Source organism: Barbus barbus, assembly GCF_936440315.1.
Source record: "Barbus barbus genome assembly, chromosome: 22".
In the NCBI taxonomy this organism is placed as follows: Eukaryota; Metazoa; Chordata; class Actinopteri; order Cypriniformes; family Cyprinidae; genus Barbus; species Barbus barbus.
In genome coordinates, this window is record NC_136750.1 from 29,934,334 (window position 1) to 29,953,331 (window position 18,998).

The window sequence follows — 18,998 nt, forward strand, 5'->3', positions numbered from 1 at the left end:
ATAATGTCTTTTAATGTATACATTTTTAATATCTAAGCGTTCATAATTTCTTGTTAAGTAGGAATATGGCATGGTAAATAAATGTCAAGTTGATCTGAGATCAAACTAATTCAAGAAGTGCCTCCAAATCTTGATTTAAAGTGCTTATACGATTCAAATGTTAAATGTATCATTCAAAAGTTTGTTTAAATGATTCAAATCAAAGAAAAAAATCAAACTCTCGCAGAAAGGAGTGTGTGATTATATATAAAAGAATTGCAATCAGATGAAAAATGTATCGACCTATAATGTGATTCATATATATATAAATACCCCCTACTGGTTAACTATAAAAACTACACAAACCACTCAATTTAATCATTTTAATAAATCATTAAAAATGATCATAAACCACAGTTACCCCACTATGCTAACAGCCAACAGATCTTTACATTTGTTTTATAATAAGAGCTCTTATGTATGTTTATTTTAACCAGTCTATAGAAATCTGCAGACCCCCAAAGTATTTTAAAGACAAAAAAAATAGACATTTTAAAAGTCCTTTTTATTATTTTTCATGTTCTCTACACATACAACTGAATATGTGGACCTTCATTTCCTTGAGCGAACAGTCAAAGAACACTAATTCAGCTTTAAATGTAGAGGAAAATCCAATAAAGGTGCATAGTACCAAATAATGTTAACAATTAACATGAACTGGTCCAAAACCTACAACATAGAAAAGTCAATGCGACATTTCATTTAAACAAACGTGTTTTTTTTCCACAGAAAAAGTTCAAAGTCGTTTGAGTTTATTGCCTTGGATTCAGCAGCAATATTGACAGAAGTCCCACATTGGAATGTTTCAGAAGATAATGTTCCTCCAGCTTTTGAGTAAGGCACACGAGACTGTTGTGTTGTGGTGAAATATAAAGATGACCGCTCACATTCCCATCCTGATGCTCTGAATGATCTGGAATATCGCTGTAGCGAGAGGACAGAAAAATAACATTAGAACACAAATATTTGATCTTCACATAATGCAAAGGGTTTTTTTTTTTTATTTGTGTTTTTTGAAGTTGTTCAGTGTCTTTGCATGTTCATCAGAAAAAGAAAAACAAGCTAAAGAACTAATTGCATGTTGATCAATCATGAAGGTAAAAGAGATTTTATGTTGTCTTCAAATAAAGTGCACAATGTTTAGAGCATGCTACCCATGAATAAGATGCCCGTGCATGGGAAAAACTCACAAATGCTCACAGTACAGACATTTCCCTGTATGATTTACCCAATAATACAACACTAGCTAAAGCACTACTTAAGAATACTCAACAGTTTTAGATTGAAATTAAAATGGATTGTGTTTGAAAGCAGCCTGCATTAGAAATGCACTTTGTCCCTTTAAGCTAAAGTTCATGCTTGCAATGCCAATTCTTTGCGTTGGATGCATTTGATTGAAAAAGTCATCAGTAATTACTTTAATGCATTAGACAAGATATTTAATGCATGTTTTTTGGGTTGTAAACTCACCTGATCCACAAACTACAAAGACGAACAAGGCAAGAAGCCACGGTCCCACCGCTCCTTTCTCTTCTTGAGAGCCTCTCTAGAGAAAAAATAACATGTTTATTAACACAGACCTTCTAAAGAACGACAATATGATCAAATTAACATATTAAACCTGCTCATCATGACTTCTTAGTGAATTAAACAGCACAATATTACACGAATACACGAAGTAAGCGTTTACTATAATGCAAACAAAGCAGTAAATCCTATTTTTGATCACATGTATATCGAAATAATGGCTATAGTAGGAGTCAGAGCAGTGAAGCGGAAGTTTACCGTAGATTTGGAGACATTGCCTCTCTGAGTGATGTTCTTGCTGTGTTTCTCATTCGCCATGCGAATCCTCTGCTTGGCCACCATCTTCTGCTGTTGTTTTATTACAGAAAAAGAAGAAAAGTCGGAGCGAAAGAGACCCAGGAGGTTTGACGTGTGATCTGTCGGACTGATGTACTGGTTTAGTCTACGTGTGCATAAGAGAAACTCACTCCACCCATCGAGACGTGGACGCTCCGAGACGAAATAAAAGCCTAGAATGGAGATGTGCGTTAAAATACATGGGCGGGGATTAAACATTATATTTATTTTTATTTTATTTTATTCTTTCAATGTGTTGCTTTCTTGTCAATGACTATTAAAGTTAATCAGTGTTATTATTTATAAATAAATTATTGTCCAGAACGCTTTAAACGCAGAGTTGTTGTCACGTGGCCAGTGTTACTTTAATCAGCGCTGGCGGAGCTAGACTAATCACTGCTGTTTGCGATTACTGGGAAATATAGTTTTTTAGTAATTCTGTAAAGATTGCTGGAGGGAATATTTATTTGTGTGTGTTAGATGGTAAGCGTTTAAAATAAAATCTCTTTTTTTATATAAAAATGTATGGAAATAGATATTAGATTTGAATTCAGCTTTGACTGTATGGCCGCCGATCGCCCTCTGAAGGATGATTGTGTCAAAACATGTATTAATTACTTCATGTTCATCTTAAAACTCACACATTCTATTTTTTTAAGGATAAACGTCATTATGTTTCGCCGCAATTAATCACAGCTTTAGTCAATCATGGAAATATCTCTTTGATTGTTCAGAAAAACACGTCAGCGAAATTAATCGTGCGTCATTTTTTGACGTTGACCAAAACGAAATTATTAGTTTTTATTATGCTTTTTTTATTATTTATTTATTTTTTCCCAAACGACATGGGGAAGACAATGAATATCACGCACCAAATCAAATTTAGTTTATAAATATGTAATACAATTTGAGATACAAACGACAATATTTTCGAGAAATCCTCTTCAGAAAATCGAAAGGAACCTATATTACATATTATTATATTATTATAGTATTATTATTACATATAAAACTTTATTATTATATTATTATAGTATTATTATTACATATAATACTTTATTATTAGGTTTTAGTTTGACATTCTACGCGCTGTGACCTATGGCTGTGACGTGGCACGTTGTCGTACTTCCGTTTCAAAATGGCGCCCCCCACGCCTCATTTAGCAGGTGAGTTTATGCTCTAAAATATGTATTTCACCAAGTATTTTCAGTGGCGTAAATATAAATAATCAACGTGGGATTGGAGAGCGTGCTATGAAATAACTCACGAGTAATGTATTCTAAAGTGCTGCAGTCATATTCCCGCATAAACTCATTCATAAGCCTGTCACATGCGCAAAAAATATTTGGTATTGTAATTCTAAGAAATCAGAGTATTGATCCTATAGCGTGCCATCATATGCAAATGTGAAATATTCAAAATTCTCAATAATACTTAGCTAATGATCAGCTGATAAGTGACTTAAAAAGGTGGATGTATGAACATTTTTAAATCCCTAGATACTGTAATATAGTTTTCATCAAACTCCTTGTTATTTCCCATAGCTGACACTAACAGATCCCTCACAGACTCTATCCATACAGTACAACCTTCAGATCTGTTTTCACACTGCACGAGATATAAACCCTTTGGCAAGCCAGCATTCAGTCTTTGTGTTTTTCTGTTTCATTTCCATCAGTCAGAGGATCAGATGGCACGTTTCTGCTGCATGGACCTCCCAGCTGTCAGGAAAGCCCTGCCTTTCAGAAGTGAGTTATTGCATTTACAAAGTATTTACCCTAAAACCTTGTCTTTTTTTAACAGCATCTGTTTTCATTTGTTTCAGGGATGAACGGCAAGGCAGATACGTAGCATTCAGCAGCGACGGGTCCTTGTTTGGTTGGTGTAATGGCTCACAGTACGTCTTCAGCATTGTATAGTTAGTAATTCATTTATAAAGACACTCAAAGCTCTTCACATTGTGAGAGAGGGATCTCCTCCTCATCCACCATCAGTGTGCATCTATCTGGATGTGTTTATTGGAGGAGAGGAGCCAATCAGAAAGGATGTTTGTTTGAGTAATATCTGTCTGTGTGTGTTTGATAGGGTCAGTGTGATCAATGTTTCCACTGGAGATTTGGTGAAGTCCTTTGATTTGCCCAAAACATATGCGCTGGGATTCTCACCTCTCAACAGAGTTCTGGCCACCTGGCAGCAATATACCAGTAAGAGCTTTTAATATATGATAGAACATTAATATTCACTATATATGGACAAAAGTATTGGCACCCCCTTCTAATGAACCGGTTTGACTACTTTAGTCATTTCCATGAGTACAAATCTTAATTTTATAAATTGTGTGCTTGTAATTCTATAGCAGGAGTTAGTTTTATTCTAACATGACAGTGTCTCTGTGTATAAGGCAAGGTTCACAAAGAAATGATTGATTCAAAAACTCATCACCAAACACCAATGACTTGTACATACACTACATGGACAAATGTATTGGCACCCCCTTCTTTAGAACAGAAAAGGGCACTTCCAAAACTGTGGCAACAAAGATAGAAACATAATTAATCTCTGTTGCAACAGTTTTGGAAGTGCCCTTTTCTGTTCTAAAGAAGGGGGTGCCAATACATTTGTCCATGTAGTGTATGTACAAGTCATTGGGGTTTGGTGATGAGTTTTTGGCTCAAGGTCTGCATTTAAAGTCACACCAGAGGAGTTCAGCTGGGTTTCAGCAGAGCAGTCAAGTTCTTCCATCAATCAATCATGTCTTTCTGAACCGTGTCTTATACGCAGAGGCACTGTCATGTTAGAATAGAAAAGGGTTCTGTCCAAACTGTTGCTATAAAATTAGAAGCACACAATTCCCTAGAATATCATTATATGCTTAAACATTAAGATTTGTACTCAAGTAGTCAAACCTGTTCATTAGAAGGCAATACTTTTGTCCATATAGTGTATCATATTTTTTATGACATTCAAGCGTTACAGTAACTATAAGAACAGACAAAATGACAAAATGTTTAAGCAGGCAACCCTCAGAACTCATTAGCAATGCACTTATTTCTCAGAAACGCAGGATAACCCTCAGGGAGAGGCAAACCTGCAGCTGTGGGACTTGCAAACAGGTGTCTGCATTAAAGCGTTTTATCAGAAGAAGGTTATGGGATGGTGAGTCACTATTAATGTTCATAACAATGTTAATGAAATGTAGAATTAGTGTATTTATTCATGATCTGTCTGTATTTTCTCAGGTGTCCGAGCTGGGCAGATGATGAAAGTATTGCCGTTAGAAATGTCAATAATGAACTTCACTTCTTTGAAAACAACAACTTTGGTAATACAGTGTTCTTCTGTTTAATTCATTGTACATTATATTTAAACTGGGTGGAAACAAGTCAGACAATAACAGTGGAAGTTTTTTAATGGTTTATACGAATGTATTAAGGAAAGTGTCTGTGCTTATTTTTTCTATTAGATTTACTCACACTTAGGTCATCCAAGATTTGCAGAAATGTGTCTCTGCATCAGTGTCTCAGCAATGGATGCTCTGCAGTGAATGGGTGCCGTCAGAATGAGAGTCTGATAAAAACATCACAATAATCCACACCACTCCAGTCCATCAGTTAACATCTGGAGAAGACAAAAGCTCAAACAAATCCATAATTTTCACTGGAGGAAGTGTTATTATGGATTATAGACTCGTATTTGAGTTAAAACATCTTTATGGATTTGAAGCTTTTGTCTTCTCCAGATGTTAACTGATGGACTGGAGTGGTGTGGATTATTGTGATGTTTTTATCAGCTGTTTGGACTCTCATTCTGACGGCACCCATTCACTGCAGAGCATCCATTGCTGAGACACTGATGCAGAGACACATTTCTCCAAACCTGATGATGAACTGTTCCTTTAATGAATCCTGCATTATGATGAAATATTATGATTACAACTCTTATATGTAGCAAGCGTGATTAAAAATACAATAATTAGTCAAATAAAATGTTTTTTAGATCAAGTAAATGTCATTGCAGGTCCTTTAAACACCCATTGAGTTTGCAATCTATTATATGTTTTGCTGTGTAGACACTATTGCCAACAAGCTTCACCTTCAGAAGGTGTCTGAGTTCGCTCTGTCTCCTGGATCTCAGCCGAGCAAGGTATCCGAACACTTCCAAGCATTCATGTGCTGTTTTACTGATAGAAATGTATATTAATCCCTCACGTGTTGCCTAAGGTTGCGGTTTATGTTCCTGGAAGCAAAGGAGCACCATCTTTTGTACGACTGTATCAGTATCCCAATTTCGGAGGTCCAACGTCTGCTCTGGCAAACAAAAGCTTTTTCAAAGCTGATAAAGTGGCCATGCTGTGGAACAAAAAAGGTAGACGGTTACTGTTTTAGCTAATGACTGGTTTGTCAGCATCACATGAGGTTTTCATATATGTATGATTGTTTTCTGGTCTTTCCTAAAGCCACTGCGGTTATAGTGACCGCCAGCACAGAGGTTGATAAAACAGGAGCCTCTTACTATGGAGAACAGACGTTACATTACATCGCCACCAATGGAGAAAGCGCTGTAGTTCAGCTGCGTAAGTACCACTTTAAATAATGATTCATCTATAATTGAATAATTAATAAATAATTAATTACTGTGACAGTTTAATGAAACCAATTTCTGTCATTAGCAAGACTGGACTAAAAATGTTTGTGTGTGTATATGATGATTAAAAACATGATTTTTGAAAATTGTTAATCTGTTTTTGCAAATTAACTCTTTGTGTGTATATGTATGTGTGTGTGTGTGTGTGTGTGTGTATAGTGTTTCCCACACATAGACTTTACCTGGGCGGGCCGCCCATGTATTTTTGGTGACACATTTTTGTTTTTATTACTATTATTATCACTTTTTTTTTTTTTATCCGCCCGAGATAATGAAACCATTCAAGATTTTTTATTTGTCACATATACAATTATACAGAGTATAACCAGCAGTGAAATGTAGGGAAACATTTAATCCGCGATCGCTTAACTAGTGGGAAATCTCCCCTCGCCCTACGCGCTTCGTTCTGTGTGCTCAAGAACTGTCGACACTCCCACAATCTCCAGTGTTTCTCATACATTGATTTATCCGTGGCGGGTCGCAACAATATCACACACACACCAGAGCGACTTTAGCACAATATTTAGCAACTTTCAGACCCTTTTAGCTGTCGTTCAGTTGGAAGATGTCTCCAGTTCTGCCCCACGAGCATGAGATCTGACTCCCGGTGCGGTGTCGTCTGTTCTGTGCAGTGAGCGACAGAGAAGCAGCGCATTCAGTTTACCGTAATGCAGCAAAATCATCAATAAATCATTTACAAAACAGTGTTTCCAAGCACCTGTCGCTTACTGACTGTTTGGACTTTTAATACGAACATAATTCGTCTGTTAATATGCATTTGTTACTCAGATGCAGGCAGTGCGTTGAATGAGACAAAACCGTAATATAGCCAAAAGCACCACATATACTCACTTTTTAGTGTAAGTTAGATGTATATTGATTTTATCAGACGATGTCGTGATTATAAATCAGGATTTAAGGAGTATAGTGAGAGTGATTCCTGGTTAACGTAGTATTAATGGGTTGTGTGTACTATTTATACTTGTTTTATGTATGACAACAGAAAATATAATGTGGACAGCTTTATTGGGCATTCAGTTGTATTACAGTATGTGACAGTTCATAGAGTAGAAGAGATATGAAATGCCAAAACTCATCTGAACGCAGTGACGTCATAAATATGCAAATTAATATGTGATGTCACCTGCCAGAAGTCTCACAAAATCCTGTGGGAAACACATATACTGTATATACATATATATATATATATATAGATAGATAGATACAGATATTTTTAGATTTGCTTATTGCATTTATTTTATTTTATTTTTTTACTTTTTGCTGTTATTTGTAACTTTCTATTTATCAATCCTGAAAAAAATTAATTACTGTTTCCACTCAAAATGTTGTGCAGCATAAATGTTTTCAGCATTGATAATAATAATGTTTGTTGAGCAGTAAATCAGTATATTATTATGATTTCTGAAGGTCATGTGACACTGAAGACTGGAGTAATGATGCTGAAAATACAGCTGCAGATCACAGAAATAAATTACAGTTTAACAGATATTCACATAGAAAAGAGTTACTTTAAATTATAATAATATTTCACAATTTTACTGTATTTCTGACCATATATAAACAGCCCTGGTGAGCAAAAGAGTCTTCTATGAAAATATCTTACGAACCCCAAATGTTTGAACGGCAGTGTCTGTTTTGAAGGAAATCAAACCTTTTTTTGTAGCTCTATTAAGATGTTTTTGCATCATCTTTTCTCATTAATGTAATAGAAATTAATAATAAAATCATTCTGTTAATGACTGCATCTATATTTTTTCATCCTGCACAGCAAAGAACGGCCCCATATATGATGTATCCTGGAACCCCAACTCTTCAGAGTTTTGTGTGGTTTATGGTTTCATGCCCGCCAAGGCGACTATCTTTAATCTCAAGTGTGAGTCCGTGTTCGATTTCGGCACGGGCCCCCGAAACGCGGCTTTCTACAGCCCCCAGGGCCACATCCTCGTCCTGGCAGGGTTCGGGAACCTGAGAGGGCAGATGGAAGTTTGGGACGTGAAGAAATACAAGCAGGTGTCTAAACCCCAGGCTGAAGACACCACACATTTCTTCTGGTGTCCTGACGGAGAGCACATAGCGACGGCGACCTGCTCCCCCAGGCTCAGGGTCAGCAACGGATTCAAGATCTGGCACTACACCGGCACTGTGCTGTACAAGCATGAAACGCCATCAAATAAAGAGCTGTGGGAAGTTTTGTGGCAGCCCTTCCCGACTGGAGCCTTCCCAGAGAAGCCTGTGAAATACCAGGCGTCTCCGAGTGAACTTGGCAGCACCGAAGCCAAACCGGCGCAGGCATATCGTCCACCCGCTCTCCGCAACAAACCCCAGACCGCCAGCTCCAAACTAGTGAGTTTCTGCAATCCTGGGCCCGTATTCACAAAGCATCTTAAGGATAAAAGTAGCTCATAACTTGCCGATTTAGGAGAAAATCTTGAAAATAATGGCTGTGTCAGTCCTACATTTTTTGTACATCCTACAAAGCGTTTTAGCGTTAAAACTAGCTCCTAAATCTGTGAAATGTTAGGAGTAGTGAAGAGGACTCAGTCACGAAGACCAAATCACAAACTGTCCTCCTTGCTGAAAAAACCCCCAACACAAACCATCACAGAAATACTAATGGTTTCCACTACAAATAGCCTACAAACCATCAACTTTTAACCATTAAAAATGCTATCCTGTAGTGTTTTGGGACATGTTCTGTTAGGATTTAGTGGTTTTAACGAGCCACTAATAGAAGGAGACCAATAGAGACCAACAGGGACCATTAAAGCCAGTACAAATTCTGTGATGGTTTCTATTGTTTTTTTTCAGCTGGGCTAAAATGGCTGGCAATCTACCTCAGAACATAAACATTTTAGAAACACGCTGCATTTATTTGCATATTTTTTGGTTTTGAATACATCCTTGTTTTCAATAACTAGTTGGGCAGGAAGTAACTGCTGTTTTTGCATCCAGTTTGGTTTTCTCTACGTTTGCATGTTTTACAATCAGCCAGGATTATTCTTCTCTGTTAATTAAAAGGCTGTTTATATGCATATCCGGTAATTGTTTACAAGAGGATGACAATTAGCTGAACACATACTTGTTTAATTAGTGACACTTATCCTGCATTTTAAACTTTTATTTGATTATGGCAACAATATCACGCTCTACAATATTTCTATGAATTAATCTCTGACAGAGACTATCAGCCAATCACACTGTTTGTAGTTAATAAGCATGCTGACATCATCCATAGCAACGAGGTCAGCCCCGCCCCCTTATTTACACGTCTCTCTATTCCTTAGTACAAGTTTGTCTCTGTGAATAAGTTTTAGGAGAAAACTCTTAGTTAGAAACTTTTACTGCCATTTAGGAGAACTCTTAGTGGTAAGATCAAATGTTTTGTGAATACAGGCCCAGATACTCTTTTCCTCCAGATTATGAATGTCCTGTGACAATAATGTGTCTATCCAAGCATGAAGAAGAGCCGGCGCAGAACATGAAGCCTGGTACTGCAGGAGAGAAGCAAATTTCGAAAGCTGCTTTGAAAAACCAGAAAAAGCGAGAAGCGAAGAAAGCAGCTAAACAGGTACACCAGAGCTCGGTATTTGCATTTCTACAATAAACCGTAAAGAAGTATAAGTGATGCATTCTGATGATTCAGGACAACAAGCCGGATGAAGCTCCGCCTCCAGCAGCAGACTCCGCCTCTGCCAGTCATGTGACTTCTAGCTGTGGAGACCCTGAAACTGACAAAAAGATCAAGAATTTGAAAAAGGTGAAATGGTTGGGATATGTTTACAATCATGTTTACATGGGTACAGTGAGAAAAACTCTTGGAATAGACCACAGAGTAAAATGGACCTACTTTTATGATGCTTTTGTCTTGTTCCATGAGAACAGCCTCAGCTACTGGTATGGCAGCATACCTTTATTTTGAGTAAATTATCAAAATAATTTTTTGAATTACATAACCTTGTAAAGTTCTCATTTATGCCATTTAAAAAAATAATAATCATGTATATGTATGCCAAATATGACACATCTGGCATTTTGTAAGGGATTTTCATGTTTATCTGGCAGAAACTCAAAGCGATTGATGAACTCAAGGAGCAGCAGGCAGCCGGCAAAGTCATGCAAAAAAATCAGGTAATAAAGCAAAGCTCATCAGCATGATTAAAAGTTATTATTATATAAATAATATAATAGTTTTCCCTTTTTTCCAGCTTGAGAAGATGCAGAAAGAGGCCCAGCTGTTGAAAGAGCTTGAAGACCTTGAATTAGGATTGTAAACTCACTGTATCAGTTTTCACATTGATCATCAGTTTTCAATCCTTGTGGTGAATATGTATTGAGATGACAACTACTCATGATCAATAAATAAGAGCCTGTTTTGCTTCTTTGAGCATGGCTAATATAATAAGTACTAAATTCTCAAAAGCAATATTGCTATGCAATGTGACGTACAGCACAAGAGAACATCTATGAAGTGCGAAATAAAAATGTTGAAATTCAAACCGCGTGACTTTTATTATGTCTGTCGGGGAGCCGGAAGTGCTCGTTTCTCCAGTCTGAAACGCAGATTTTTAGCACAAACGCAGCTTAAATTGTTGACAGATGAACTCAAGGACGAACTGAAAGCAGTAGATATTTCAGGTTTGATGAGAATACACTTTATTACCCTGAGTTTGGCAGCTGTAGAGTGTTTATATGAGGTGCTGGTCGGATATGTTCAGATATCATGCGTGTGTTTGTGTTAATTTTTACTCAAACTACTAGTTGTTTTTGGCGTTCTTGTCATTTTTCCCTAAACATAAATGTATTGGTATTTATTTGACACGTTTAGATGAATTCCAGGCTTTTGGCATTGAGCAGTTCAGTCATCTGAGGAGCTATAAAGCGATGCATCAGTTTATTATTTGATTGATTTTACTGATAGTCCTTAAGTTGATTGTTTTAACATTAAACTGTAACTTTGAACATTACTTGTATGAATCAAAGAGGGGATTTAGCATAGTCTCGATTCTTGAACATCCCTGAATCTAATTGCGTTAATGATATCATTTTAATAAGCAATCGTTCTAGTTTGTTTTCAAAATAAGAAATAAAAATGCAACCCTTTTAGCACGAATTTTAAGCTCCTGTGTTACTGTAGTCATTTATTTTTGTTTATTCTGTTAAATGGGTGTTCTGTTTTACACTTCAACAAAAATTAAATAAAAAATTGGAAATTAAATGTTTTTAATGGAGTTTAACGACAAATATGTATGTAATATTATATATATGTATCCCTTTTGTAAAGCAGGAAGCATTAAGAAAAAAAGAGGCATCTGAGACCTTGTTGTCTTGTAACTTTGTAAGTCTTGCACACATTTGAATTTGAGCATGACTCTAGATTTAATTCTGTTTGTCTCCTGCAAGTCATGCATCAAGTATGCATTTAGTTTTTCTTCCTGTTTTTAGAGTCTGCTACACTTGAATGGACGCGGTTCCCTCAGGTACACAGGTAGAGCTGCTTTCTGCTCTTCACTGAACATGAAATATTGAATTGCATGGGAAGGAAAGCAGCTATCAGCTTCAATTTGTTCTGTGCTTCGTTTAGTAAGACCAAACCAACTCACCCGAACCTCATTATGCCTGTGAAAAAGAAAAGAAAGTCATCCGGCTCCGAGGACCCCAGCATCAGAAAGTGCAAAATCACCAGGTAAAAATATTTGTGAGTTTCTCTCTGTATCTTTCACTCTTTCATCACCTCTTTATTTAATATCCAGTTACTGTAGGACACAAGCTCCAGGACGGCTGGTAAACCCAGATGACCAGTTCTCTAGCAAGAAATGTCTCGCCTGGTTTTATGAGTATGCAGGTACATAAACCAATACTTTCCTTACTTCCATGCAGCCTTTAATAAAAGTCTACATTATTTTTATTTTGGGAAAGTGACATTTTCAAAGTGAAACTAAAGGAATAGTTTACCCAAAAATAAACATTTGCTGAAAATGTGCTCACCGTCAGAGCATCCAATGAGTTTGTTTCTTCATCAGGTTTGTAGAAATGTGTCTCTGCATCAGTGTCTCAGCAATGGATGCTCTGCAGTGAATGGGTGCCGTCAGAATGAGAGTCCAAACAGCTGATAAAAACATCACAATAATCCACACCACTCCAGTCCATCAGTTAACATCTGGAGAAGACAAAAGATGAAACTAATCCAGCATTAAGATGTTTTTAACTAAAATACGAGTCCATAATAACGCTTCCTCCAGTGAAAAAGTGTTCTGGTCTGAATCAGGAGAGAAATCTGCACAGATCAAGCACCAGTCAAGACAAAACAGCTCTAAACTAATATGTGGCTGGATTTTAGATGGAAGCAACAGTTTGATGTTAAAAACATCTTAATGCTGGATTTGTTTCATCTTATATCTTCTCCAGATGTTAACTGATGGACTGGAGTGGTGTGGATTATTGTGATGTTTTTATCAGACTCTCATTCTGACGGCACCCATTCACTGCAGAGCATCCATTGCTGAGACACTGATGCAGAGACACATTTCTACAAACCTGATGAAGAAACAAACTCATCCTGATCTTGCATGGCCTGAGGGGGTGAGCACATTTGAGCACATTTTCCTTTTTGGGTGAAATATGCCTTGTTGAGCCGATATGATTATTGTTGTGGTTTTAAATGTGTGTAGGTTCAGATGACATTGTCGGACCAGAGAGCATGGAGAAGTTCTGTGAGGACATCGGAGTGGAGCCAGAAAATGTTAGCAAAATTCATTTATATGTTTCATAGAAAATCCTAAAGTTCGGTTTTAGAAATCCCTTGAAATAATGTGCATTGTTTCTGTGACCCTTCAGATTGTAATGTTAGTTTTAGCCTGGAAACTTGAAGCAACACAAATGGGATTTTTCACAAAAGAAGAGTGGCTGAAAGGAATGACGTCACTACAGTAAGATGTTTCATGCATCGAACATCATTAGACATCATTGTATTATATTGGTGTTTAACGTCTCTGGTGTGTGTACAGTTGCGACTGCACAGAGAGATTACAGGGCAAACTGGATTATATGCGCTCTCAGCTGAATGACCCGGTTATATTCAAGAACATTTACAGATACGCCTTCGACTTCGCCAGGGTGAGAGGATGACAAAAATGCACTTATTTTCTCCATTTTAAGATAACTTAAGCATTTTTTTTTTTTTTATCTGTATATAATTTAGTTAATGTTTTTGTCTGCTTATGGATGTTTTTTCATCATATTCATCTGGTTTATATGTAGGATAAAGATCAGCGCAGTCTTGATATGGACACTGCAAAAACCATGCTGGCGCTTCTCCTTGGAAGGACGTGGCCTCTGTTCCCAGTTTTCAACCAATTTCTGGAGGTTTGTCATTTTTTTTCTTCAAATCAGACCGTCAAATCTGCTGTCAAGCTCCAAATTAAGAGAAAATAAAAGCATCATAAAAGTGGGGCTTGACTTTTTCTCTCTTTTTTGTCACATGTGCTCCTAATGTCCAATCCTGTGCTCATAATAACCTTTAGGGGCACAGTGAAATGTTTCAAATAATTAGATTTTACAAGGGATACAAGGAGATATTTAAAGACAAAGACTTTTGCAATACTTGTATTTATTTTAATACAAAAAGCATGTCCCGGGGCTGTTGTGTTTTCCAGTCGGGCTACCAAAATGAATCGCCTCCCTGCCCGACGGGCTCCCGCAGGTCCTTAAAAACTCTTCAATTTAGCTGTATCAAACTTAAGGCAATAAAAAGTTTTGGTATGAGAAATGTCTTAATTATAATTTTTACAGTTGGGGACGGAAAGGGCTGGATTAAACTTCAAAAGGCAGTGATGTCATTGAATAAATATGAGCGCTGCACGTTTCAAATCAAAACACGACACGGATGTCTTTATGGGAATGTATCTGAAGGGAACCGACTGTCTTCAGAAACGTGTTGGTGGCATTTTCATTTCATCTGACCTATAATGCTTGATAAAGCAGTGTTTATGAGCGCGGACGGTGCTGGAAGCCGCTTTATTAAGCCGCTCCTGAAGCACCACCTCATAGCAGAGAATGAATTTGCATTTTCAATAAGCCTTTCTTATATGATCTGATCAATGCAAATATCAACCATTGTTTTTAAGTTAATGTGCCTTCTAAAAAGCTAAACAATTAGACTAATATTTATTCGTTTTAATTTAATATGCTTGATTTATCCCTTTTCATAAAAATGGTCTAAGGCTGAAATGCTGTTTTTGTTCAAACCTGTATCTGAACTGTAAATCATGTACTTTTATGGCTTAATACTGTATTTTACCATAGACATTGTCATACTGTTCATTTTACTTGTGCAGCTCTTAAAATGGGTCATAAATCTGCAGATACCTTGTAAATAGTGAAATCAAATTCCTTCCTTCATATTTGTTGATATTTGTGTATTGAAAATATTTTTTGATTGACGATTAGACTCCTATCTGATTTTCTATATTTAACAAAAAAATAATTATAATAATAATATTTTTTATTTGGGCTAGTTAAATTATTTTCGGGCTACCAAAATCTGAAGAGTACCTGCCCGAAGGGCTACCAGGGATTTAGAAATTTTGCGAGCCCTGAACTGCATTTATTTAATAATAATAATAATTTTGAATGTTGAATTAAATGCCAGATATGTTTGTGTAACTAAAATCTAAAAAGTGTTATACTGCATAATACGGGACTTTTAATTAAACAATTATTTTGAAAGGTCTTTACTACCTCCGGCTGCTCATTCAAACAGATGAGGGAGAAAAATGCGCACTCTTACAGCCATCTAAGACATATTACAGTATGAACACAGTATAATAGTGTGGTATTTATTGATTGTGAACTGCTCTGAAACGGCAAGTCTGTAATACATGCAGCATTGCCGCATTTTTACTTCGAAGCATGCAACACTCATATTTATTTCATTAAATCATCACCTTTTGTGGTTTAATTATCACATTAAGCTGTATTGTGATTACGGTTTAATGCACCCAAATGTTTGTTATAGCATTTAAGATATTTTTAGGACCTTAAAGTTGAAACAAAACCCCTGAATTTCAGACTTTTAACTAGTGCTGTCAATCATTTAAAAAAATTAACTAATTAATTGCACATTTTTCTGTAATCATGATTAATTGCATGTTTATATTGTCATAATTTCACATTGAATCTCCAAATTATTGTAGAAACAACATGAAGGCATCTTTTTACTAAGCTGCCTGTTATTAATGAAGGTCAGTATGATTGATATCAATGCTGCTTTTTATTGCACACACACTCCTAAGATCATTTTTAGTCGTAAATGCAAGCGAAACGCTCACAGTCAAACTCTCATGAAGTAGTCAATTTAAAGCCAAACTGAACTTTTTTTTGTGCATTTTAAAACACTGAATTCATTGAAGTACTGTGACTAATGGAAACGTCTCTCCTCAGCAATCAAAGTATAAAGTCATGAATAAAGACCAGTGGTACAACGTCCTAGAGTTCAGCCGCACAGTTAACACAGACCTGAGCAACTATGATGAAGACGGAGCCTGTAAGTGTGATGCATTCTGCTCATCTTCTCTCATAAGATGCTTCTGAGTTAAACAGCTGCTGATCTGTCTGTGATTTCAGGGCCAGTGATGCTGGATGAGTTTGTGGAGTGGAATAAAGCCAGAGTTGCATTATAGCGCAAGCAGATGCTGAATTGAAGCACATCAGAGTTTTTCTTGTTTTTCGGTGTGCCCCAGACGATGGCATACCTCTCGAGGACTGCTTCAACATGTCCCACATCACTACCCAGAGACTCTTACAGTGTTACTTTAAAAGGAACCAGCACAGGAATCACAAGGCAAAAGGGGAAATATTTTTCTTATGTACTGAATTTGTTGCAGCAGTTCTATTGCCAGTGTTGTATGAATTTTCTTTGAGGAAAATGGTCTCTTTGTAATTTCCTTTGCTTTTCTTTTTCTCTCAAAGTTTTACTTTGTTTATAGTGTTTTGAAAAGGAAATAAAGCAGTTGTAAATTATTTTTTCTTCTGAATCTTAGTGACTTGGCAGACAGCACTGTTGGAGCAATAAAGCATTTTCCAACTAAAATCTAAATGAAGCATGAATAAAAACTTTGCATACACATAAAAACACAAAGGTTTGGCACCAGTAAGATTATTCATGTTTTTGAAAGAAGTCTCTTCTGCTCTTCAAGGCTGCATTTATTTGATCAAACATACAGTAAAAAATTTAGAAAAATAATTACAATTTAAAATAGCTGTTTTCTATGTGAATATCTGTTAAAATGTAATTAATTGCTGCATTCATATCTGAATTTTCGGCATTGTTACTCCAATCTTTAGTGTCGCATGATCCTTCAGAAATCATTCTAATATGCTGATTTCTGATTATTATCAATGTTGAAAACAGTTGTGCTGCCCAATATTTTTCTGGAAAATCTGATACATTTTATTTTTCAGGATGCACAGATGAACAGAAAGTCCAGAAAACAGCATTTATTTGAAATCAAAATCATCTGTAATATTATAAATGTCTTTCCTGTCACTTTTGATCTATTTAATGCATCCTTGCCAAAGTATTAATGTCTTTCAAAATAAATCTTACTGACCCCAAATTTTGTTGTATATATTCCAAATATATTTATCACAGTTACTACTTTTGCAAGAACAGGTGACGTTGCGTATACATGAAACTCATTTAACATACAAAAAAAATGGATGAAATAGCTTAATTTAAATGATAAGGCTGATGGTAGATTTAGGCTCGAAAAGAAAAGAAAAAATGCCAGAATGACACTTGAATTGCAAATCAGCCTGGTTTAACCACAAATTGATCAAAGGTGTTTTCAGAGATGGCTTCCACTGTCGTTAAAGAGTCTCTCGGCCTGTTTGAGAGTCTCCAGTGTCTCCTGCTGTAGCTGAAACACTGTCTTCATGGGAAGGAGCGTCCGCTTGAGTCGTCTGGCCGTCAGTCGACTCTCTGTCTGGGTTGATGTCAAGAGCTTCAGCCTGTTTCATGATGGCATTGAGTCGCGTCAGTGACCTCGTCCTCAGTTTGGGCCTGACCTGGCCTTCACCCTCCATCCTTGAGTCTTTGATGTGGCTGTATGGATTCCCTTCTTCATCATAGTTGTAGACTTTAATGACACGGATCGTCTTCTTTGGATGCGGACTATCCGCTGGTCCCAACTCTGGGGTTTGTTCCTCTCCTTCACAACTCTGAGGCTCATTTGACTCGTTTTTACCATTTCCATTTCCTATAGCGTCCGCATTATCAACATCCATGTGTTCCCGATCATCCGAACCAATGTCCACTGTGTCTTCTCCAGTGGTTTGGTTTTTATGGAAGAACACTGTGTCAGTTTGGGCTCTGGTGGCTTGTGAGTTCTTCTGAACATTAATGTGAGTGTGATTGTCTTTTCTATGAGGCATGCGGGCCCTTATCGTTCGTAAGCACTTCATCACGTAGGATCTACTGAATGCACCGAGTGTGAAGGCCACTAAAAAGCTCACGATTACTGATGATGCCACAGCCGCCGCGAAATGGCTTTCTGACACCGTGTCGGAGTAAACCCCTGCCTCCCTGGTCTTCCTCTGCTGTTTCTTGACGGCAGCTATGTTAACTCTATAAGGCACGATTGTTTTGCTCATCTCGTCCAGACGGACACAGTAATAGAGTCCATCATGGCTGGATGTGGCTCTTGAAATCCTCAAAGTGCCATTGCATGTGTCCACTGGGTCTTTGTTTTGGTGCTTACAGCCGTCAAACAGACCAAAAGGTGTCTGCCAAAACTGCTCCAGCACTGCAGAGAGAAGAATACAACAATCATGACTCAATAGGTATGTTTTATAGCTTAAAACACTGAAACTGGAGCTAAATTTGGGTTCTTTTTCAACAAATGGTCAGTGAAAGGAAGCACTTAACGTTCAGAAAATATTGATCCACAATTAAAACTGTATATATATATTAAAAAAAAGTTTGTGACTTGAAATAAAGTAAACTGGGAATCAAATAAAATATAAAAAAGCTAGATGCCAAGGCAACATTTCTCAAAAACTATTAAAAATGACCAAAACACAACAAAATTACTAAAACTTCAACTGAAATTAAAGTGGAAAATATAGAAATATATAAAATAATAAAATAGAATCGAATAATAAAAAAAACTATAACAGTATCTCAATGATTATAAAATAACACCGGGTCGAACAAACTAAATGCACTGTTTTATTTTTTATACCTTATTTTTCAAAATTCTCTACAAGTCTGATTTCATCATTTTCTATAAATAGGTATAAGAAAACAAAGCAAAACATAAAAATACAAATGTTTTCATTTTAGTGTAAATTTTGCCTAAATTAAGCTGTCACTCGATGTGAACCAAACGGTTTTTGTAATCTATTGATAAATAAAAATATTTTTACTGCCAATT

General features: G+C 36.6%; 3 protein-coding genes across 9 annotated transcripts; 2 read left to right on the forward strand and 1 right to left on the reverse strand.

Moving 5' to 3' along the window:
- Window positions 1–349: 349 nt before the first annotated feature.
- LOC306888141 (stress-associated endoplasmic reticulum protein 1) lies at window positions 350–2,059 on the reverse strand. The gene is made up of 3 exons (XM_079446295.1): window positions 1,825–2,059; window positions 1,510–1,585; window positions 350–963 (listed from the first exon to the last, which is right to left on the reverse strand). The coding sequence occupies exons 1-3, from the start codon at window positions 1,906–1,908 to the stop codon at window positions 923–925; spliced, it is 201 nt and encodes a 66-aa protein (XP_079302421.1). The 5' UTR covers window positions 1,909–2,059; the 3' UTR covers window positions 350–922.
- A 968-nt stretch (window positions 2,060–3,027) lies between these two features.
- On the forward strand, window positions 3,028–11,061 carry LOC306888449 (eukaryotic translation initiation factor 2A-like). The gene is made up of 14 exons (XM_079446752.1): window positions 3,028–3,068; window positions 3,581–3,650; window positions 3,728–3,799; window positions 3,988–4,106; window positions 4,959–5,058; window positions 5,142–5,224; window positions 5,972–6,045; window positions 6,123–6,267; window positions 6,359–6,475; window positions 8,336–8,910; window positions 10,022–10,135; window positions 10,211–10,324; window positions 10,630–10,695; window positions 10,773–11,061. The coding sequence occupies exons 1-14, from the start codon at window positions 3,041–3,043 to the stop codon at window positions 10,836–10,838; spliced, it is 1,743 nt and encodes a 580-aa protein (XP_079302878.1). The 5' UTR covers window positions 3,028–3,040; the 3' UTR covers window positions 10,839–11,061.
- Window positions 11,062–11,081: 20 nt separating this feature from the next.
- Window positions 11,082–17,177, forward strand: LOC306888450 (DCN1-like protein 5). 7 transcript variants are annotated; one of them, XM_079446753.1, is made up of 12 exons: window positions 11,082–11,202; window positions 11,852–11,902; window positions 12,010–12,052; window positions 12,149–12,250; window positions 12,318–12,409; window positions 13,236–13,306; window positions 13,402–13,493; window positions 13,572–13,680; window positions 13,825–13,929; window positions 15,759–15,806; window positions 16,006–16,108; window positions 16,189–17,177. In XM_079446753.1, exons 4-12 carry the CDS (start codon window positions 12,180–12,182, stop codon window positions 16,242–16,244), a joined length of 747 nt encoding a protein of 248 aa, XP_079302879.1. In that variant the 5' UTR covers window positions 11,082–11,202; window positions 11,852–11,902; window positions 12,010–12,052; window positions 12,149–12,179; the 3' UTR covers window positions 16,245–17,177. The 7 variants fall into 7 exon arrangements, with proteins under 7 accessions (XP_079302879.1, XP_079302882.1, XP_079302885.1 ...); XM_079446754.1 differs by having other exon boundaries at window positions 11,089–11,202; window positions 12,010–12,044; XM_079446755.1 differs by having other exon boundaries at window positions 11,097–11,202; window positions 11,849–11,902; window positions 12,010–12,044.
- Window positions 17,178–18,998: the final 1,821 nt, after the last annotated feature.

Excerpts from the sequence above, each read along its gene's own strand:
- LOC306888449 (XM_079446752.1), top strand. The coding sequence starts at position 3,041 with ATGGCGCCCCCCACGCCTCATTTAGCAG. Across the intron at positions 3,069-3,580 it reads CCCCACGCCTCATTTAGCAG|TCAGAGGATCAGATGGCACG; the intron begins GTGAGTTTATGC and ends CATTTCCATCAG. Across the intron at positions 3,651-3,727 it reads GAAAGCCCTGCCTTTCAGAA|GGATGAACGGCAAGGCAGAT; the intron begins GTGAGTTATTGC and ends CATTTGTTTCAG.
- LOC306888450 (XM_079446753.1), top strand. The coding sequence starts at position 12,180 with ATGCCTGTGAAAAAGAAAAGAAAGTCATCCGGCTCCGAGGACCCCAGC. Across the intron at positions 13,494-13,571 it reads AAAGGAATGACGTCACTACA|TTGCGACTGCACAGAGAGAT; the intron begins GTAAGATGTTTC and ends GTGTGTGTACAG. Across the intron at positions 16,109-16,188 it reads CTATGATGAAGACGGAGCCT|GGCCAGTGATGCTGGATGAG; the intron begins GTAAGTGTGATG and ends CTGTGATTTCAG.
- LOC306888141 (XM_079446295.1), bottom strand. The coding sequence starts at position 1,908 with ATGGTGGCCAAGCAGAGGATTCGCATGGCGAATGAGAAACACAGCAAG. Across the intron at positions 1,586-1,824 it reads GCAATGTCTCCAAATCTACG|AGAGGCTCTCAAGAAGAGAA; the intron begins GTAAACTTCCGC and ends TTTTTTCTCTAG. Across the intron at positions 964-1,509 it reads CTTTGTAGTTTGTGGATCAG|CGATATTCCAGATCATTCAG; the intron begins GTGAGTTTACAA and ends CTCTCGCTACAG.